Genomic DNA, 23,538 nt, shown 5'->3' with positions numbered 1-23,538 from the left:
AGCTTCTTCAGGAAAAAAATGAATAAAGCCAGTATTTGCTAGCTCAAAAGATAGAAGACTTCCCCAAAAAAGACATTCAGAAAATACAGATTACGTCTATAGCCACCCTGAATGTGCCCGATCTCATCTAATCTCAGAAGCTAAGAAGGGTCAGGCCTCGTTAGTGCTTGGATGGGAGAAAATACAGATTAAATCAGAAAAAAGGAAAGTTTCTCAAGATTCTTTTAGTAATTCAAGTTTATCCTGAATATTTTAAGATCTAATTTCCAACCTGTTTTTGGAATCTTACTGATGAAAGAGGAAAAATATACAATAAACTGACATCTCTACCATGTACTTAGTTCGAATTAGTAAAATCTCTCCCTCACTGTCCCAGGCCAAGCGCCAGGGAGGAGGATCTTCTAACAAGGTGAGCTGCTCTAGTCTGTACTCCCAAGGAGTAAATGGAACAGAAATGTTCTCCATTGTCATGGGATGAGTCACTTTCTCCTTCTCAAGAAATTCCACATTTGCATGATTTCAACCACAGTGTCCCAGGAGGGCTGAGGCTGATGTTTTCAATTTAAGCACCTTCAAAGTCAACCTAAAGCCCAGAAACACAATGGACCCTTACACCATCATTTAACCATGCTTCATCAAAGCAAAAGACCCAGAGAATCTCCCCTGGAAGGGCATCCTAAGAGACTTACGTGTGTACTGGGCAATGGAGTCAGAGATCCCCTGGACCTGGTCCACTTCTGGAAAGACTGTGACATTGTATAAAGTGCCCGGGATTAGATTCTGAAGAATGACGGCTTTCTCAGAACTGTTCATTTTGTTGGAGCCATACTCAGACTGTATAACCAATTGGTAGATATAGTCAGAAGAGTTGTCTGTATTCCGCCACTCCAAATGCATTTCAGTGGTGATGACACTGACGACATGGATGTCAAACACCATACTGGGGTCTGGTCAGAGGAAAGGGAGGAAAAAGGAAATCCTTACATGATCATCATGATATTCAGTTTCATTTCAAAGTGGTTGCAAAAAGAAACTGCTCTTCTGTTATCAAACTCTCCAATGAGTTCACAAAGGGCAAGCCCTAAACTGAGCAGAGAAATACACATGCTCAGTTCTTTCAAGAATCCTAGCTCTGCCATGACAAGGATGAACTTACCAGTTCACCTTATCAACTCTCTGGCCTTTTGCTTTTGTTATAAAAATGACCCCCCCCGGGGGTCATCTGGAATGGAAATCACATTCAGTTTCATAATCTGAGTTAGTAACCCAATGCTTTTGGTTTGTGAAAATTCATTAAACTAGTCAGCTTTTGATATGTACATTACATCTCAATGAAGAGTGTGTTTGGTTTTTTATAAGTCATTCACTCAAAATAAAATGCACTCCTGTGTCACAGCCTGGCACACTGAAGAGGAAAATGGAAATGGAGAGTTGACTTTTACTAACTTGGTGCATCTGAGGTCACATGAGGAAGGAGGAAAAACTGTGTGCCCTCCAACTACAGAGCTGGGAGTCAGAAGCCAAGTTGGCCTCAAGAACCTGTGCTCAAGTCTGCTCACCTCCTCATGCTCAATCGTGAATGCTCACATGCAAACCCAGATGTAAGCAGGGGAATTCTCTGCCCTTGCTCTCAAAACCCTCCTTTCTTTACCTGGTAACCAGTCACCTCCAAGGATAGGAATTGGGTGGTTAAATGACAAGAAACAGAAACATTTTCACTGCAAAAGTACCATGTGCATGTACTATCTATGCCAAAATTAATTTTTTTAAATAGGTTCTTAAAGGGAACAGCTTGGAGAGTCTTCCTTTTCTACCACCAGATTCCTGGTATCAAAGGCATTCCACAGACAAAAGATCACAAAAGGAAGCTTTGTTCTCTAAACATAAAAACACTAGAAGTAACCCAAATACTCCAGAAAAAAAAGGGGGTAAAAGGGGGAATTGTATAAACCATGATGTGGCTACATAATGAAATATTCTGCATTCAGTAAAAACATGACTATCATACTAACTTTGGGGTGGGGCGGGGGGAATTGTGGGATACCCCAAGTTAAAAAAAGGTTCAAATATAAAATAAAATTACTAGTGTAATAATTACAATGATGTGAACAAAATATATGACTCATTGAGTTAGAAGAGTACAGTTATATTTGCTTCCCTTTCTTTTTATTGTGGTAAAATATACATAACACAGGGCTAGGGGCATGGGTGGTAGAGCACTTGCCTAGGAAATTCAAGGCCTTGAGTTCAAACCCTAGTACTGCCAAAAAAAAAAAAAAGGAAAAAAAGATTCCTATTTTTTAATCAGGTGCTGGTGGCTGTAATCCTAGCTACTTGGGGGGCTAAGATCAGTAGAATTTCGGTTCTAAGCCAGCCCAAGTAAAAAAAAATTATCAGACCCCCCACCTCAATGGGAAAAAGCTGGACATGTGGTGCCTGCCTGTCATCCCAATCACAGCAGAAAACTTAAAATGGGAGGCTCACAGTGCGGCTGGCCTGAGCAAAAAGTAAGACCCTATCTCCAAAATAACCAGAGGAAAAAAGTCTGGAGGTGTGTCTTAAGTGGTAGAGCACCTGCCTAGCAAGCTTGAGACCATGAGTTCGAGCCCAAGTACCATACAGAGACCATATATATACATACATGTAGGTGTCTATACACACATAACAATATTTATCATTTCAACCATCTGTCAGTACACAATTCAGTGGTATTAAATATATTCTTGGTGTTGAATACACATTACCACTATCATACCCCATCATTTTCATCATTTTCAATATAAGGTTTGTATCCATTAAACAAAACTTTCCAATTCCCACACCTCAGTCCCTTTCTGTCTCTGTGAACTTACCTATCCTAGGTACCTCATGTAAGTAGAATTATTAGTTTTTATTTGTTTCTGAGTTTGGCGTATTTCACCTAGCATATTTTCAAGAGTCATCCATGCTATAGTCTACATCAGTATTTCATTCCTTTTGATGGCTGAATAATATTCTATTTATGAACAAGCCAAATTTTTTCTATTTATTCATCAGTCAATAGACACTGAGTTGTTCCCACATTTTAGTTATTGTGAATAATTCTGCTATGAACATTGGTATGCAGATAACTGTTTTGAAAAGCTACTTTCAATTCTTTTATTTAATGCTTTTCTTAGTATGAAATAGTTGTACAGACAGTTTCACTGTGGCATTTCTATATATGCATACATTGTACCCCACTTAGTTTCATCCTGTCCATTATTCTCTCTTCCCCTCCTCCCCCTTCTTGAAATGACTTTGACCTGTTTCAATGTTCCATATTCATACATGTATAGGAAGCACATTGACCATATCCACACTCCTTTACCCTCTTCATTTACCCTCCCCCTCCCACTAACATTCCCTTAACATGTCCTGTTTTACATTCCTGCCCTTCATTGTTTAAGTGCCTGGTCATTGTTATTTTTCCTTGATACTTCACCTGTAAATATATTGCACTTTAATTAGTCTAACCCCCTCTGTTACTCTTCCTTACTTTTTCCCCCTACCCTGTATTGTTCAATAGCATTCAATGTGTTTTGCTGTATCTTATTCCTACACAGATGCAATGTATTTCAATATCATTCACTCTGTCATTTTCTTTTCCAATATACTTAAAAATGGAATTTCTGGGTTACTGGCATTTGTGTCCCTTTTTCAAAACTGCCTTTCACACTGTTAAACTGATTGTTTCCAATTATAATTACAGCTATTCAATAGGCATCTAGGACCTTACTTCAAGCCTCCTTGATGTCAGTTCCATGGGACCCATCTAGGCTGTCGTAGAAGGGCTGCTGTCTCCTCATCAACACAAAACTGCTTTGCAACTGCATCACATCACAGTGTCACCCACATGGTGGCTCTACCCTTAGTCTCAGATGCCAGGTAAGAGACCAGTCTGCCACCTTGGCATTTTGGGCCAGTTACTAAAGCTCAAAGAGCCCCATATCCTACTCTGTCAGAGATGATAATAGGACCTTCCCAATGAAACTGTGTTAACAACTTAAGCATAACAGCACCCAGCACTTGTATTATTACATTAAACTGAGCATTAGCTAATCACACAATATCAAGTGCTCTGCACAGTGGTGATCCTCTTCTCTACAACATGCATAAAAACAGAGAAGAAACACGCTGTTATCAAGCCCTGATCTCAACAATCCCATCCTAAAATGCAGACTTGAAGGGGGATTACTGAATACCACCTGAGGGATATGTTCTGTCAGTTCCCTTATTTTAGAAGCTGAGTTTCAATGTTTTGCAGTGAGTATCAACACTTTACCCAACCAACAGTGTTAAGGAAACCTCCATCAGGAGACTGAAAAGTTCAGTGGGTTTCATGTATGATTCAAAGAACCCCCTCATGACTTTATTCTTCCCCTCGGTACAAAGGCAGTCAATTATTTCACAATCAAAAATCAAGGGATACTTACTATATGTTGTCTACACTTTATAAAAAAATTATTTCAAATTTTAAAAACAATAATAATGACATTAGCTACACCTAGGAATTCCCCCAAAGTTTCTCCTACTAGCCCAGGAATAATTCAATGATTTATTTGAACTGTTTTGTAAAATAATTTTATCAATTAGCCTTACAGAACTAACAAAACTATTGTATCACAAAGTTGTTTCTAAATGCTTGTAAATAATCAACTTGCCCAACATGAAGGAGTCCACATTCAAAAAGTAGATAAATAATTTACAAACCCTTTAGACCAGCAATTTGTGTGGGGGAGGGAGGTGGTGTATTGGGCCTTGAACTCAAAGCCTTCACCTTGAGCCACTCCACCAGCCCTATTTTTGTGAAGGGTTTTTTGAGATAGGGGCTCACGAACTATTTGCCCAGACTGGCTTCGAACCTTGATCCTCCTGATCTCTGCCTCCTAAGTAGCTACAATTACAGGCGTGAGGCACCGAGACCAGCAATTCTTAAACTTTTTGGTCTCAGAATCTCTTTACCTTCTTAAAAATCATTAAGGATCTCAGAGAATCTTTGATTCTATAGGTTATATTTATCAATGTTTACTCTTATTACAAATGAATAAGAAAAATTTCTAAACATAAGAATACACAAGGGCTGGTAGAGTGACTCAAGTAGTAACCCAACTATCTAGCAAGGACAAGGGCCTGAGTTCAAACCCCAGTACTGCCAAAAAGAAAGAAGAAAAAGATATTCAAGATCATATGTAGAACATGTTTGTAATACTAGAACTACTCTATGGAACTTGGGGAAGGCGGGAAAGGAAAAGAGAAAGAGCGTCAACAATAACATAAAACAACATCTGTGAAGGTAGAGGACATAATGAAATGTATTGAAAACTGTCAAAAAGAGGGGGATTGGGTAGGAGAGAAGGGGTAAGGGAGAGTAACGGAAATGGCTGAATGGGCCAAAGTAAAGTATAATCACAGACAGAATACATCAACAAGCTCCTTTGAACATTGACTCAGAAATTAATATTGAAAGACAAGACTATAAAATTGATACAGTGCATATGTGGGGAGGTACTTGTGGGAGGGGGAGGGAGAACAAAGGAGATGAAGGTGAAGGAACATGGATGATGCATTTCATATACCTATATGAAACAGAACAATGAAACCTCTTGCAATTGCTTGAAGTGGGGCGGGGAGGGTGTCAAGGGGGAGAGATGGTGGGGGTGATCTAACCAATGTACAATATGAGCCTATTTGCGATTGTCACAACGAATCCTCTCCCTATACAATGAATATATCCTAGTAAGAAATTTAAAATTAAATAAAAAAGAAAAAATACACAAGCATACATTCCATTAGCCATTAGAGTGACAATGTCCCATGGGGTTTCTGGAAAACTCCAATATACACTGGAGGGGATGAGTGGGTCTCATTTTTGTCACGTGGTTCTAGCCAACGGCATTTGAGCGCAAGAACTGAATGAGTCCTCACTAGGGAACCTGTGTGAATCCTGGACTGCATTTTGAGAACCACTCATCTAGCCCACAGGTCAGAAAGATTTTTCTGTAAGGGTCAGAGAATTAAGTATTTCAAAACTTGCAAGCCACATGTTTTCCACTGTTCTCACTCAGGTCCAGCATGAAAGCAGCCACTGGCAGCACACTAAAAGAATGAGCATAGTATGATTACAGTTTCCAATACAACTACAGCTACAAAACACTCAGTGGGTCAGTTTTGGCCCATGGGCCATTATTATCAATCAGCCCTGATATATAGACAAAGGAATATGAGGCAGCTGATAAATTATTCTATAGAAATACTTATACTGGTAGGGGAAAATGTTCATTAGAAACTGTTATGTTGGAAAAGGCAATTACAAAATTACATGAACAAAATTACTTCAAGGTTTGTAAAAGTTATAAATCTACATATACATATATCTAAAAATTGTATCACAATTAACTCTAATTGATGGCTTACATGTGAATTTTTTCTTGTTAATACTGTATATCATGAACATGCATTACTGTCATTATGAATTTTTTTAAATTTTAGATAATTAAATGAAAAACAGTATTTGAAAACCATGATATCTATAAATTATTCTGGTTTCCTTCAAGACCCATCACAGTGTGACAGAGAGCACAGCCTACTTGCTTACCTGTTCTACTTGTAACTGTTTGGGATGGCCCTTCAGTCCCATTGGGCCCTTGTGGAAATATTTCAAAACTATAATTGGTTCCAGGCTTTAAATCACCGATGGTAATTCCTTGGCTGTTAGTTGTATAATTTTGATGTGTTCCTGCTCCATCCTGTGTGGTAAGAATCCTAAAAGATTCTGAGTCATTGCTGCTCCAAGACAGGCTAATTTCTCTTGGGGTGACATTCATCACTCGAAAGTTAGAAACTGGCCCAGGTGCTGTGGAAAGATAATGAAAGATTGGATTAAGTTATCTCTATCTCCTCGTCAGGTTAAGTGGGGCACACCTGTAATCCCAGCACTTGAGCATCTTAGGCAAGAGGATTTCAAGTTTAAAACAAGCTGAGGCTACAAAGCAATACCTATTTCGAAAGTGGAAAAAAAAAAAAAAAGTAAAGAAAAAGCTGGATGCTTGGTGGCTCACACCTATAATCCTAGCTACTCGAGAGGCTGGGATCAGGAGGACCACGATTCAAAACCAGACCAGGGAAATAGTTTGACAGAGCCTATCTCAAAAACACCCAGCATGAAAAAGGGCTGGTGGAGTGGCTCAAGTAATAGAATACCTGCCTAGCAAGCATGAAGCCCTAGTTCAAACCCCAGGACCACCAAAAAAAATCTCTATCTCCAAAACATAGGGGTAACCAACTCTCAAAAAATATTTACATTTGAATTGGACACCAGTGGCTAATGCCTATAATCCTAGCTACTTGGGAAGCAGACATAGGAAAGACAGAAGTTCAAGGCCAGCTCAGGCAAATAGTTCACAAGACCCCCATCCCCAAAATAACCACAGCAAAATGGACTGGAAGTGTGGCTCAAGAGATAGAGTACCTGCTTTGCAAGTGTGAAGCTCTGACTTTAAACTCCAGCTCCACCAGGAAAAAAAAATGTGCATTTTCGTATTTACACTGAGGGTAAATGCACATTTAGGACATCAGTTCTCTCTTTTGCTCTTCTTTGGATCATTACAACACAAGCCCCTCAGAACTGGTGTTTCTGGCCATGGAGAGAGCACATGTCCACAAGAGTGCAGACACCGTGCACTCATGGAAAATGAGAGGAGGCAAGACTCCCCTGGGTCATGGTCAAGGGCTCAGGCTCTGAAATAGAAACTTGGCTGTTGCTGGCTGCTTTATCTTGAATGCATTATTGAGCTTCCCACAGATCTAATCTCACCTTTGTCACTTACAAGGTGTGACAACAGCCTACATCATCTTTCTCAACCCTGGCTTCCTCATCCATAAAAGAAGGCTAATGCCAACCAAGTCACAGGGATTTCATGAGCATTCAGAGAAAGTGCAAAGAAAGCACATGACAAGACACTGAGGATGTAGTTAGGGTCAACCAATGATCACTGTTATCACATCTCACATCTGGAAGGGGGCAAGGGTCCCTGTGCACCCACATGCTGTTCCGTGCATTCCTTCAAGACAGGAACACAGCTTCCTTGTCTTGTATCTGGGCCTGGCCCATGGTAGACTTGCAAGAAAGGTTAGCCAGAGCAACAAGTGAACTCACGGGTGTACACTTGGAGAAAGTCCGGTGTGCCCTCGGTATCTCCCAGGAAAGGATGCACTGTGATGTTATACAAAGTGCTCGAACGGAGTCCACAGATGACATGAGGAGTCTGATCAACAGTGAGGTTGAAGGAATTGGTGCCCCCAGCCACATGTACCTCATAGGTATAGATACGGGATGACCCATTATTCTTGATTTTCCAGGTCAGGGTCATACATGTGGCGTTGATGTTCACAACTTTGATATCATAAACCTGAGCAGAATCTGTGAAGACACAAGAGCAGTGAAAAATAACTAGAATGACCAAGCCAGAGAAAGTTGTCATCAGAGTATGCATGAAGCCTAGGAAGCACACTTAGCAACTGCTCCCTCATCTAACTGCTTCACCATCTAACCGTGACTGGAAATGTGCAGAGTCCCTGCCTAAGTTAGGCATCACCAACTGTACCTACATAGATACTCTTTGTTCTATTTTGTGAGTTAACCTTTAGAGGTATGACGGACTCCTCAATGAACAATAATGTGGACTCTTCACATGCCCTGGGTGTGACAGTGACCCACAAAAAGTCCTCAAGCACTTATCCTCTCAGGAATGAACACTATACATGATCAATTTAAGGCCACACACTTGGACAGGAGGCATTTCTGGGTTCTAAGGTTAACTATGCTGTAATAGCCAGGTAGAACTTAAGGAAATCACTTGAGCTCAGTCTTCTCATCTGTAGAATGAGGATAACGGTCCTCACCTCAAGTAAAGCTAACATAGGCACACACAAATTATCTGCCACTTACTCTCCCTACCCTCCCTGTTCATCCTTTATCTTTCTCTTGCCTGCTCTGTGCCCCAGGAGGTTACACAAGTCATCATGAGGGCCCTGCCACATGGCCTGCGAGCAGACTCCACCAACAAGTGACCGAGGTGAGCTAGTGAGCACAGGCTGGCAGGTGAGCAGTCAGATCTTCCTTTGATCCTGCATGTCCTGGCATAGCTGTGCCCACCTCCCCACCCCCCAAACTGGCTCAGCTCTCACTAGGCTCCAAAAAACCATCTCCTTCTGTGGCCCTTCAGCCTTGGAGGTGGCTTTTGAACACTGGCTCATTTTAGGCACCTCATTATCCTCTGATGGTTTCCGGAACCCTGCCCCACCTAACCAGTCACTTGAAAAATGCCAGGTGCTGTGTGTGTATATGTACTGTACATATGTATGTGTATACAAATGTATACGTGTGTGTTGCTATGGATTGAATGTTTATGTTCCTAACTGCTGAGTTGATGGTATTAGGAAGTGGGGCCTCATAAATGTGATTAGTGTCATTATCAAGTACACTCATTAGTGCCATTATCATTAGTAATCATCTTTTCAGCCATGTGAGGACACAGTGTCTACAACCTGGAACAGGGTCCACAATCAGAAGCCGACCATGCTGCACCCCAATCTCAGACTTCCTTCCAGCCTCCAAAACTATGAGAAATAAGTATTTATTGTGTAAGCTGTCCGTCTATGGCAATTTGTCATAGTCGCCAAAACTAAGACATATGTACATATGTAGCCAAACACACACAGAGTAGCAAGTACAGCTACTGTAATTATTTATCAAGCCCTAAGACACTTCAACACAAAAATATATTGAGACCACCAACAGTGTAAGATGCAATTACTGTTACTTTACTTTTGCTCAAATCACTTTAAAAAACAGGCATCAAAGGCCCACACTAAACCACATGACCTTTGTAAAAAGAAATCAGGCAAAGAGAGTCCTTCCTCTGAATGGACCCAGCCTGGGACACCTGGCTTGGTGAGAAGCACAGGAATGAGTTTTCATCCCTGTTCACCCTCTTACACAAGCTTCTCACGTGTAGGACAACCCACCACTGCCCACACACCTGGGAGAAGCCCAGTGTCCTCCTCAACCCTTTCTTACCCTATGGAAACCCAAGCACTCCACAGAGGAGAGCCACCCCCCACCACTGCCACTGTGTCACTGAGGACCCCTGAGATCAAGCAGCTCTCTTACAACTACCTGCTCCCCTCCCCATGTGCTTTTTCATGCATGTTTGTCTCAACTCCCCATCTATATTAGGTAGGAACCCTACATTTCTTTGTTCCCTCATTAGCACTGATCCAAAAGGTCTCCAAATATTGCCCAATCCATAGAGTGGGAGAGCTGATGAATCAAGCTAACAATGTGCATATCAACAGGGGTTTTGACAGAAAGAGCAATACGAATCATAAGGGCAGACCAAAAAAGAGAAACTCATTTTCTTATTTCTAGGGGGAAAAAAATCAACCAATGACTATGTACACAAAAGAAAAATATTATAGCTGTTTGTCTCTTTGGCAGATTTCCAGAGATAAGACAGACAAACAGACACAAGGCAGGACCCAGCTATACACAGTAGCTGCTCCATATGTTTCACTGAACTTCATGAAAGATGGTGTGCCATGGCCACACAGGCAAGAAGAAACTCAGCAGGTCTGCCCTATCCAAAATCTCTTCCAGAAAATCTCTTCCAGAAAACTCTCTCTGACAACAGAATGCTAAGCAGGAAATAACTCAGGTCCAGAATCATAGAAAACAGGGCTGGGGGTTTGGCTCAATTGGTAGAGCACCTGCCCAGCATGAGTGAGGCCCTGAGTTCAAACCCCAATGCTACAAAAAAAAAAAGTTTAATCAACATACTTTTGCCAGAATCATAGAAAATAAAACTGTGAACAAGCTGAGTCTCCGGCTGAAGCAATTTCACAAAATTCAACATACTTGTTGTGAAAAAGATGGCCTGGGGCTGTCCTTCTGTGCCATCTGCTGCTTGAGAATAAACAGTGGCCCTGTACTGTATGTCAGGCTCTAACCCAATGAGCAGGACTTCCGTGTCTTGAGACTCCTGGCCAGAGGATAGATCTGCAGGGCCTGCAGGGCTCACCACTGGGCTTGTCTCTGTATTGTTGGTATCTGTTTTGAGCACAGGAAGCAAAGACATCAACCACATGAGAAACACATCCCCCATCTTTCAGTGCTCCATCCCATACAATGACGCATGCAACAGTGCCCACAGTTGGCACTCCATAAATATCTGACCCCTTCCTCCTCCAGAGAGAGTTCCAGTCTCTTGAAAAGGATCTGATATTTTATATTGTACAATTATTTCAGTTACACTACAGATATTTTGTATTTTCTCTCAACTCTGCTATTTTGAACAGTTCTCCCTTCTTTGAAATATTATCTTCTCCCATCCCAACATGATTTCCATGAACAGCTCCCTGATTCAATCTTAGCTACTCAAAGTCCATTCAAGGAATGCTTTCCTTGGACCAGACCTCAGCCAGTAAGGCAGCAGCAGGGTGTAAAATGAGAACATCTGGTGGCCATTTCTTCTTGGGCTGTGTGCAGGGAGCCACTCTGAGGACAAGGCTGATACACAGAAAGAAGCAGGAAGAAGAGATGAGAATTAATCCATCTCTTTCTTTAAGGCCTCACTGCCTATAGCGGAGAAATATACATGTGCCATTCATCACTCTTTAAAGCCTAAGCTGTTTAAAGTCTGGTTTCTGTCTGTGCCTTGCAATCTAGAATCCTAACACCCACTTTGTAGGTCTGTTTCCTTAGGTATAAAATGCAAATTAAGTACTTGGACTCTTCGTTTCACAAAGTTATCATAAGAATCCACTGGAAATGCTATGACATCTGCAAATGACTCCTCTACCACCTGCTAGATGCTAGGACACCTGCTAGATTTGCCTGCTATGCATCCTGTTTCCCAATGGATGTGGCAAGTTCCTCCAATAACCTTACTTAGCTTAACCCAGCTGTTATTTGTTCAATGGAAAGATAAAAGCAAAAAGACCCGTCATCCACCTTCCTGGATTCCAGTCTCCAAAAGATTCAAGCCCTATTGCCATTCTGAACCTCAATGTTTTCCCCTGTAAAATAAGAACCCGCTTCCCTCCTTCTTCACGCAGGTGTAGGATCAAACTAAAATACGGAGGGAAAAAACCTTATGCAATCGTAAGGACAATATTTTTAAATACTATTAAATGACTGAAAGTCAAAACCAAAATGTACTCTTTTGTAACTCACCCAAGCCACCTTCAGTAGCCAGGGGTTCTCTCTGTGTCTTACCTAATCCTGAAGGGTGCCAGGTAATTTTTTGAAACCCTGGCTTTAGTTCTGAAACATTGACTGCCAAGGCCTGAATAAACCCTTCTTGGTCTCCAGTGCTTTCAAGAAGCATCCGGCAGGACGCAGTGCCATTGTCAATGCTCCAGATGAGAACAACCTGTGTCACACCCATGAAGGCAACGTGAAGATCAGACACCGGATAGGGCTCTGTTTTAAAAATACATAATGAACATTAATGAAACAAAATATTTGTAGTCATCTTTCATTAGCTCACTGATATGTCAATGTGACACCCTAAAAACACTTCATTGACACCACAGTCTAATACATTTGCATCATTTCACAGTGGGGAGAAAACAACATGCAGAAAAGCAGAGGAAATAAACTTCAAAACCAAAATTACTTAGGATTTGTTCTATTCTTTGAGACTAACCCCAACAGTGATTTGAAGCTGTTCTTTACAGTGGTCCTTTAGGGCTGGGGGTGTATCTCTGTGGTAGAGCACTTGCCTACCATGCTCAAAGGTAGATAAGGAGGCTCCTGCTCTGGGTATCTCCCACCACCCCCCACCTCCTCTTTGAAGTCACCAACTCTCTATCTTCTTGCCCCATCTTCATCTCTAAATTCTGCATTCTTTTTCCTCATTAATTCTCTACCATCATCTCTCTGCTCTCTTCTTTTTCTTCTCTTTTTCACAATGCAACACAGCCAGTTCTTACTGTGTTGTGTTTTGGGTTTTTTTTCTCTTCTTCTTCTAAATTTGAGCTCTGTGGAGCCTGGGGAGATTGTGTAAAGGTGCCTGTGAGACTCATCCCTGTGGCCTGTGTGGCTCGTTTCTCTCTGGTTTTTATTGTTGGACTTTGGAGCAAGATTTTATTTAAAGAAATAGTCTCCTGGCTAAATTTTTTTAAACGTTAAAAGCCATTGGTTTTGTGTTTGTATGTTACACGTCCAGAGGGAAGTTATGCCAGCTGGACCCAGCTCACCTTGGGCCAAAGGCTTCACCAGTCAATAAGATCAAAGGTCTTCTCTCCTCTCTCGTCTCTCCTCCTCTCCTTCTTCTCTCCACTTTCCCTCCCTCATACACATCCAGAAAAGAAATAGAGGGCCTCTTTGTTCTTCTCACCTTAAGGTTTTTGGTTTTTCTTTTGGTGATACTGGGGTTTGAACTCAAGAGTCTCGTGCTTGCTAGGCAGGCACTCTACCACTTGAGTCACTCCTCCAGTCCTTCCTTCTCACCTTAAAAAGACATGCTCATTTTTGGGTACTTTTAATTTTTTTTTTTTTTTTGGTTCTTTCCAGCTTACAAAGACAGATTTACAGCTATAATAATAAGTGGCGTAGGGTACCAACACTAAACTAAGTCTCAGCTGCCTGATCTTAAGTCTAAATGGCATAATGTTTTTATTTCATTTCAAACATGCATTTTTCTATAAAGTCTACCAAACTTTCCTGCCCCAAAGAAACACCCATGAATATAAACACAGCACCAATTTCCTGGAGAGCTTTCTGACATCACTGAATCATACTTCTAATGAGTTCTCCACTCTTAAGTCTTAGCAAAAAAAAAGTAGGTCTGATCAAAAATAGCAGAATTTTTTTAAAACAAAACAGCTGAAAATAGTTAAGGCTTCCAAAAATACATAGGACCTTAATCCTGAAGGATCTAGCCACCTGGAACTCCTGAGGTGACACTGCTCAGTACTTTTTCTCCTTTCCTAGCATATGAAAACAAATCTCTTTCTAACTGGCAACCTGAATAGACAAGGTTCTAGGATAGGTACTAAGAAATGGTTCATGACCATCCCTGGAAGCCTTCATCTTACCTGTTGTAACATTTTTGACCGTGGGATCTCCCCAAGTCCCATTGCCTGTTCCTGGAATTATGGAGAATGTGTAGGAGGTGGCTGGACTTAAGCCTGTGATGTTACACACTTTTTGATCTCTAACGGTAACCATCCGATCCATTTCCATCTGATTCTTTACAGTACACATGTACTCTGAAGCAGCTGGATCATTTTTCCAGGTCAGGACCACATTGGTTGGACTAACAAAAACAGCTTCAATGTCAAACACAGGACTGAGTGCTATTTAAATGTTGTTTTCAAGGAAAAGAAAAAAGAAAAATTATATTTAAAAACCAAATGCAAGAGTAAAGTCTGCTCTCTATGTGTACTTTCCAGAAGTGAATTTCACAATCACAGAGTTTTATTTCTCTTCATTTGCCTCTTAGACTTCCCTGAAACAAAATTTATTTAAATATGAGAGAGAGAGAGAAAGTGAGTAAGTTAGAGAAACAGAAGTCTTTAGAACAGATGCAAAACTGATAGAAGATGACCATGTTGGCTATAACATGATGGGATCAAATCTATACAGAAGCTAACACCAAAAAATCCCTAAGATGAAAAATTAGCCTATCTCCCAATTCTCAGAAAACTCTGCTTATTATGACGTGAAGCATCTGGTAACATTTTCCAAACCCTACATCAGAAAGATGCTCAGCAGCTTTGTGACATAAAGGTGGCATGGGGCAGGACAGCATAAATACTAGACACCTCTTAGAATCCAAATCTATACTTGCACACCTGTTCCACCCATATGCTGAGTGACCTGGAGTAAGTCCCTTAAATACACTCAGCCTCAGGTTTCTCTGTTGACACAACATACCAAATGTAACAGGTTAGTATTGCATCACCATGAGGAGATAAACATGATTACCAGACATGGAGATTTAAAAATCTGGGTTCAGACTCTAATCCTGCTCATCACTAGCCTTGTAACTTTACTCAAAGTCATCTCACCTCTCTGAGCATCAGCTTTGCCATCTGTAATACTGAAGATAAAAGGAATTTATACCAATAGAAGTGGTTATGGTTATTGACAGTGAAACTACCAAATGGACATGTCCTGATTAAATTTAGGACTGAGGACCAATAACCAGAAACAGAATAAAATATAGGCAATAAGGCCCTTATTCTCAAGGAACTCGAGAAAGATCTGGGAGGAGTCAAAACTGTGCAAGTAACACCATCTAGGCATGAGCATGGACAGTGTGCACCAATTCACCCAGCTTAGAAGATGCAAATGTTTATCCAACTGATGAAAAAAAGGCAGGAGAAGAAATAAAATGGAAAACGGAACAAGCAAGATATAATTTTTTGTCCCACAAGTCAACAAACTTCATGCCAAGAAGCCCCTCCCACACATGGTCTTCCTCTATAAAGTGGTAAGCTCACAGTGTCCGAGCAGTATTTTTGACAGATTATCATTGGAGTGTTGCCATTTACAATCAACAATGATGATGGTGATGAGAATAATGTTAAAATAGCAGCTACTATGATGGAAGTATCAAGAACAGTAGCTCCCTATACCAGATGCTCTACAGCATTTTCTCCATTTATACCTCACGGCTCCATGAAGAAGCCTATGCACCATTTTCAAGCAAGAGAAACATGTTAAGAACTAAAGGTTTTTTGTTTTGTTTGTTTGTTTGTTTGTTTGTTTTAATTCATACAGGAAGTGTGGAAAGGTTTGGGAAACAGGTTCATAAGTTTCAACCACTCAGAAAAAATGCACATTTTTTTAATTTGTCAAAGGATTTTCCTACACTTACTGAAATGACCATACAGTTTTGTCCTTCCCTCTGTCAATGTGATATTTGCTAATTTGCCTAATGTTGAACCATTCTTGTATCCTTGGGATAAATCCCACCTGCTATAGTGAATGGTCTTTTTAATTTAATGTTGAATTTGACTTCTAGTACTTTGTTAAGTATTTGTACACCTAACTTCATCAAAGCTTGTCGTTTTCTTTTTTTGTTGGTGTCCTTGTCTTTTTTTTTTTTTTGTATTGGGGTAATGCTATCCTTATAAAATGAATTTAGAAGTATTTGCTCCACTTCAATTTTTTGTTTGAAACAGATTGGTTTTAGTTCTTCTTGAAGTATTTGTAGAATTCAGCAGTGAAGTCATCAGGTCCTGTACTCTTCTCTGATAGGAGAGGTTTATTACTGATTCTATCTCCTTACTCACTGATCTTTTCAGATTTTCTATTTCTTCATAGACTTTCTATTACTTCAATCTTGGTAGGTCACATGTATCAAGGAATTCATCCATTTTCTTCTAGGTTATCCAACTTGTTGACACATAATTTCTTATATTAGTCTCTTGTGCTTCACATTGCTGTACCATTGGTGATGTCTCCTTTTTCATTTACTCCCCACCCCCACTTTGGTGGTACTAGGACTTGAACTTAGGACCTTGTGCTTGCTAGGCAGGCACTCTACCACTTAAGCCATTCTCCCAGTTCATTTCTGATATTATTTACATCTTCTCTCTTCTTAGACTAGCTAAAGGTTTGTCTATTTGTCTTTTTAAAAAAACACTTCAGTTTTGTTGATCTTTTGTATTATTTTTGTAGTCTCTTCTTCATTTACTTCTGCTGTAGGCTTTACTATTTCCTTTCTTCTACTAATTCTGAGCTCGGTTTGTTCTTGTCTTTCCTCAGGTGCAACATGAGGTTGGACCTTTCTTCTTTTTTGACGTAGGCATCTATTTCTATAAACCTCCCTCTTATAATTGCTTTTGCCATGTTCCACAGGTTTTGGTATATGTTGTTTATATTTTTGTTTTTCTCAATAAATTTATTAATTTCCCTTTTAAAGTTTTTATAGAACCATTAGTTGTATAAGAGCATATTGTTTAGTTCCTACATATTTGTGAAATTTCTCAAGCTCTTATTGCTAATTTCTAGTTTTATACTATTGAGGTTAGAAAAGATACTTGAGATGATCTCCGTATTCTTACATTTTGTGGCTACCATGAGGTGCACCCAGAGAATCCTGCATACGCAGTGGTGAAGAATGTATGTTGTACAGCTATTGGAGGAATGTTCTGAGTATAGCTCAGGTCCTTGTTTCCTTCAGAACTTTGAATATATCCACCTACTCTCTCCTGGCCTGTAAGGTTTCTGCTGAGATGTCTGCTGCTAGCCATACTGGAACTACCTTATATGCTATTTGCTTCTTTTCTCTTGCTGCTTTCAGAATCCTCTCATCTCTGATTTTTGATGCCTTGATCATAATGTGTAGAATAGCCTTATTTGGATGGAATATCATTGGACATCTTTGTACTTCCTGAACCTGATATTTATATCTTTCTCCAAGTTTGGGGAGTTTTCTTCTAGTATTTATTTAAAAGCTCTCTATCTTTTTATCTTCCTCGTCTCCTTGAACATTTTCTCTTTTGGTACTGTCCCATATATTACATAAGTTCTCTTCATTTCTTTGCTTTTGGTTTTTTATTCCTTTTTTCTTCGCTGATTATTATTTCCAAATAACTCACCTTTGAGTTCATAGATTCTCTATTCCACAAAATGCGCTCTGCTGCTGATACTCTCTAGTACATCTGTCCTTTCAGTCACTGTATTTTTCAGCTCCAGAATTTGTTTTGTTTTTTTATTTTTATTATTTCAATCTCTTTGTTGAATTTTTCATTTCTGGTCACTTGTTGTTTTACTCATTTCTTTGAATTATTTCTCTGCTACTTTTCTAAAGTTCGATGAGTTTCCCTAAAGGGGTTATTTTTAATTCTTTATCAGATAGTCAATACATCTCTACCCATTTCTTTTGTCTCTCTAGTGATGTTATGTTTCCCTGATTATCACTGATCCTTGTGAATGTATACTGATGTCTGTGCACATGAAGGAGTAGAGACTTGTCCCAATCTTTATAGACTAGTTTTGTCTGGGAACATCACTCAGCAATAAACCAAAAAAGTGAAAGATTCTGAGCAGACCATCTGGTGTAGTCCCTACACCCAAAACCACTGTGGTCATTGAAACACTGGTGGTGCCCTAAGCCTGGCACCACAATTTCAAAAATAATAATAATGAACCTTATCTACCTAGGAATCATTCAATGATTTATTTAAACTACCTTCAGAGAATAATTTTATTAATATCAATTAGCCTTATCAAACTAGTAATTGATTTACAATGTTGTATATGAAAAATATAAAAATAATCTACCTGTCCAATGTTAGAGAAGAAGTTAAATAACTTACAAAATCTCTTGAGCAGCAGCTCTGCATCTTTTTGATCTCAGGACCCTTTTTTCTTCTCAAAAATCACTAAGAATCTCAGTGAATTTTTGTTTATATAGCTTATACTTATCAATAATTACTATGTTACAAATAAATAAGGAAAAAAATTTGGTGGTACTGGGATTGGAACTCAGGGCTTCATGTTTGTAGGAAAGCACTCTACCTGAACCACACTCCCAGCCCAAAAAATTTTTATACAGAATAATACACATATATTCCAATAGCCATTACAGCGACAATGTCACCCTCATGTCATACAGCAGCTAGAAAACTGCACTGTACAGTGAAAAGAAAATGACAATGAAAAAGTCAAGTAACATTTCAGTGTTATTATGATTATCACACCTCACAGAGCCCTTGAGAGGAAAAAAATGGGGGGCCCTAGAGCCCACTTTCAGCATACTTTAAGAACTGGTGATCTAACCCAGAAATTAAACCATTCTTTTTATAAAGGGTAGAGAACAAGTATTTTAGACTTTACAAGTCATAAATTCTCTGTTGCTACTGCACAATTCTAGCATGAAAGCAGCCAAAGACAGTATATAAAAAAATGAGCATGACTGTGTTCCAATAAAACTTTATCTACAAAAACATATAGTGGGCCAGTTTTAGACCACAGACCATTATTATCTGCCTATTACTATTTAGACAACAGAATGCAAGGCAGATGTTAAAATTATGTTGTAGAAATAGTTCTACTGACAGAGAATATTCATAGTAAGCTGGCTAATGGGGAAAGAAACAGATTACAAAATCACATATACAAAATGATCTCAATGTTTGCAAGAGAAAAAATACATGTAAATACATGTAAAATAACATAAACCAAAAGTTATCAGTGATCATTTCTGGTTGAAACTTTACATGTGATTGCTTTCTTTTTGCTGACAGGTATTTTATATTATGAATATGCATTACTGTCATTATGAATTTTTTTTAATTTTAGATAACTAAATGAAAACCAGTATTTGGAAACCATGACATCTATAAATTATTCTGGTTTCCTTCAAGAACCATCACAGTGTGACAGAGAGCACAGCCTACTTGCTTACCTGTTCTACTTGTAACTGTTTGGGATGGCCCTTCAGTCCCATTGGGTCCTTGTGGAAATATTTCAATACTATGATTGGTTCCAGGCTTTAAGTCACCCATGGTAATTCTTTGGCTATTGGTTGTATCATTTTGATGTTTTTCTGCTCCATCCTGTGTGGTAAGACTCTTAAAGGATTCTGAGTCATTGCTGCTCCTAGTTAGGCCAATTTCTCTTGGGCTGACATTCGTCCCTTGAAGGTTGGAAACTGGAGCAGGATCTGTCGGAAGATAGCAAATGATTTGATTTGCTCCAGAATTCAGGTGACCAACCCTTACAAAATATTTGCAATGAGATTAAATGCATGTTTAAGACACGTGTTATCTCTTTTGCTCTTTGAATCATCAGCTACAATACAAACCCTTCAGAAACTGGTGTTTCTGGCCATGGAGACAGCACTCATCCACAAGAGCACAGACACTGTGACAGTCATTCACAGGAAAACAAGAGGCAGCAATCATTCCCCAGGGACAAGCATTTGGGCTGTGGAGTAGAAACTTGGCCACTGCTGACTGCTTTATCTTGACTATTCTACTAAGCCTCCCAGAACCTCTGTTTACAAAGCTACAGCAGAAGTTGCTGTTGACTCACAATGTATACTCCCCTGATTATTCCCAGATTTTTATTTGTGTATTTCGCTACAGAGAATAAAGACTACATTTCCCAGCCTCCCTTTCAGCTAAATGGAGACAGTTGACTAAACTCCAGCCAATAGAATGTGAGTAGAAATACTATATGTTTCTAGGAAATAAAACCTTAAAGGCTCTACTTTCTGCCCAGCATCCTTCCTATAACTGAAATGTGGATGTGATAACTGGAGCTCAGGCTGCCTGCTCTAGAATCAACACTGTGGTAGTGTTCGCAGCCCCCTGATCTCAAGATCATAGCTCAGAAGATACCCTCCTAGATACAGCAGCAACAGTAATGACTTCCTGATCTCTCACTGTGCTGCTTACGATATAGGGGTGACTCTTTAGATGGGACAGATCTGTAGCCTTAGTCTGGGAGTAATTCTGGATTCTGAGCCTAAATCCCACTCTCTAGCTATGGCTATGAAGAACTTTATTATGTGCCCCTCAAAATCCATACACTGAAGTCCTAACCCCAGTACTTCAGTGTGGGAATCTATTTTCATACAGTCTTTCAAGAAGTAATTAAGTTCAAGTAAAGTCACAAGGATGGGACTTCTCCCGGTTAAGACTGGTGTCCTTATAAGAAGAAGAAATTAGCCCATGGATGCACACAGACTGAAGGGCAACCACCTAAAGATACAGGAAGAAGACAGCTACCTACAAGCCAACAGGAAAGGCTTGATCCTACTGTTACCTTGACTTGTGACTTCTTGCCTCCTGAATTCTGAGAAAATTAATTTCTATGCTGCTCATTATGGCAGTCCTAGCAAACTAAATACACAAGCCCTTCTAATGATTCTATAAACCCTCAATTCCCAAGAAAAATCCATTGTGGCTTAAAATAGCTCACAGTTTGTTTCCTGTAACTGAGTTCTGGCTAACACTCCACTCTCTATGATGGAATCTAGACACAGAATTCTTCTTTTGCACCAGTGATTTAGGATTGCACAAGCTACCAACCAGCTTATTAACCAGACTGATTAACAGGAGAGAGAACAACTGCACAACCCTTCCCATTGTTTGCACAGGCTTTGCATAATTACTGTAATTAACTGAGATTTGCTTCATTAGAAGGGTTCAGCAAGATCTGCCCCCCCATTTGTATGGCACTCTGAGAACAATCTAATCATTTTATCTGGATAGTTCATAGGCTTTGGTATTTTTCCAATCAGAAAAAAAAAATGTTCCCAAATTTTCGGAACACACAAAAGCTACCAATTTTTATTTTTTCCCCAAAGACAACATTTATAAGTACTAATTTTATTATCTTCCTCATAGAAACATTTTATGACCAAAAATTAGTAAGGTCATAATCCCAGAATGGATTGGAATATATCTAGCTTCATTAAAAAACTTATTCTTGCCAGGTGCCAGTGGCTCAAGCCTGTAATCCTAGCTACTCAGGAGGCAGAGATTAGGAGGATCGCAGTTCAAAGCCAGCCCAGACAAATAGTTCTTGAGATTCTATCTCAAAAACACCCTTCACCAAAAAAGGGCTGGTGGAGTGGCTCAAACTGTAGCCCCTGAGTTTAAACCCCAGTACCCCCCCACACACACACAAAAAAAAAAACTTGTTCTTATTTTTCTCATTTTATTATAGGCCAGGGAAATAACCAGCACTAGTCAGCAATTATAACTCAGACTTCTACAAGACACCAGTATTGGCCTGGGGTGTTTGGTTTGGTTTTGCTTTAAGGTGCTGGGGATTTAACCCAGAGCCTGCACAAGCTAGGCAAGTGCCTTACCACTGAGCTATACCATCAGTCCAGCCTTCCACACAAAAGCAAAATATACAGGAAGCCACTTCCGGTTTTCTAGAAGTTATATAATCCCAGTACATCACTTTTTAATGTAGCAAAGTAGCAACACAAGAAAATACTTATGGGCTAACAGCTCCTAAGATATAAAAGGTCTATATTGTACTTTCAGATAAATTGCCCATGGGAATAGACTGGCAAAAAAAATCACAGAAAATACAATTTTTTAGGAGACAGGATCTAGCTATGTTACCCAGGTTGCCCCCAAACTGCTGGACTCAAGCAATCCTCCTACCTCAGGTTCCCAAGTAACTGAACTACAAGCATGCACCATGGCACGCAACTTAGAAAACATAATTTTTAAGTCATGGTTGTATAGTTAATTGAAGTTTTCCTTTCATTTTCTGTTTCCACCCTCACCCCACTTTTTTTTTCCTATTGTGAATTTAAAATATTTGCTTTATTTTTTATTCATTTATTCATACGTACATACACTGTTTGGGCCATTTCTCTCCTCCTGCCCCCCACCCCTTCCCTCTCCCCCCCAACCCCCCTTGCTTCTAGGCAGAACCTGTTCTGCCTTTTTTTCCAATTTTATTGAAGAGAAGACATAAGCAGTAAGAAAGACAAAGTGTTTTTGCTAGTTGAGAGAAGGATAGCTACACAGAGAGATTCCTAGAACTGCCTCCAAGCACTAGTCTCACCTCACTTTTAAAGAGAAAGTATACAGGTTTTAGTAAATTTGTATTTTCTGTTGTCACATTTGCTGGTAATGTTGGCCTTTGTCCATTAGGGGGCAGTAGCGAACAACACAAGAAAGGAGAGAAAAATGGTACTCACCGACACCTGCACACACAATCTGTAACAGAAAAAGAAAACGGAAGTCAGCAGATTCATTCAGCCACAGGAAATGCAAATCAGAAATAGAGCAGTTGAGGATTTAACAATAATGGGGGTGGTGTTAAGAAGTACGTGACGCAAAGGCCTACTGGCCAGTGTTACAATTCCTTGGGACATTAAATACAGGGAGTCAGTGAAACCATGGGTCAATTACTAACAAAGGACTAACTGGTTTTTATGGAGTCCACGGGGCTGTTGGCTACCAGTGTTTTTCCCGTAGACACATGCAACACTGGAGCAGCATACACCCACATCCACTTGCACACCCTGCCACCACCCCCCCAGGCCCAGAAAAAATGGAGAAACCAGGACCAGCACACCCTTTTCCCAGTGCCTTGACCAGGCTCACACCTGCAGGGTGTAAAGTCAGGTGTGTGAAGAAGAAATCCACTGGTTTGGGATTTTCATTGTAAAAAAAAAAAAAATCATCTTTCTATCAGTAGGTGGCAGTAATTTTTTTTAATCATATGGCAAGCAGCTTTGTGGAAGAATGAATACTTGAAACAGAAGACGCCTTAAAGATTTAGTTGACAGTCTGCCAATCGCAATCTTTAGGTGGGGGGTGGGGTTTGAGGATATCCACTGTGACCTATAAATTATTTCCTCATACTTTAAAAACCTAAAGTACTTTAAGGTTCTATTGTCTTAAAATGCATGCTTTTGGTGGACTGGATTTTTCAAACTATGGTGTTTGTAAAGAAGAAAATAATCAAAAGGGGAAAAAATATCCTCTAACTTCCCACCACACTTAGAATAAAATTCC

The 23,538-nt window shown here is 39.8% G+C and overlaps 1 protein-coding gene across 1 annotated transcript in view; it reads right to left on the bottom strand.

Annotated features, from left to right (window-relative positions):
* The window catches only part of Ptprj (protein tyrosine phosphatase receptor type J), a 158,108-nt gene that overhangs the window by 26,204 nt on the left and 108,366 nt on the right, over window positions 1-23,538 (bottom strand). Inside the window, exons 2-9 of the mRNA XM_020151945.2 lie at window positions 22,716-22,734; window positions 19,449-19,706; window positions 14,122-14,382; window positions 12,296-12,502; window positions 10,937-11,128; window positions 8,177-8,440; window positions 6,617-6,874; window positions 690-947 (exon numbers count right to left, since the gene is read on the bottom strand). Of these exons, the coding sequence (XP_020007534.2) occupies window positions 690-947; window positions 6,617-6,874; window positions 8,177-8,440; window positions 10,937-11,128; window positions 12,296-12,502; window positions 14,122-14,382; window positions 19,449-19,706; window positions 22,716-22,734 (1,717 nt within the window). The remainder of the gene's footprint in view (window positions 1-689; window positions 948-6,616; window positions 6,875-8,176; window positions 8,441-10,936; window positions 11,129-12,295; window positions 12,503-14,121; window positions 14,383-19,448; window positions 19,707-22,715; window positions 22,735-23,538) is intronic.

This window comes from Castor canadensis, chromosome 1 (genome assembly GCF_047511655.1).
Source record: "Castor canadensis chromosome 1, mCasCan1.hap1v2, whole genome shotgun sequence".
In the NCBI taxonomy this organism is placed as follows: Eukaryota; Metazoa; Chordata; class Mammalia; order Rodentia; family Castoridae; genus Castor; species Castor canadensis.
The sequence above is the reverse complement of the archived record's forward strand: the minus strand, read 5'-3'. Positions and strand labels throughout refer to the sequence as shown.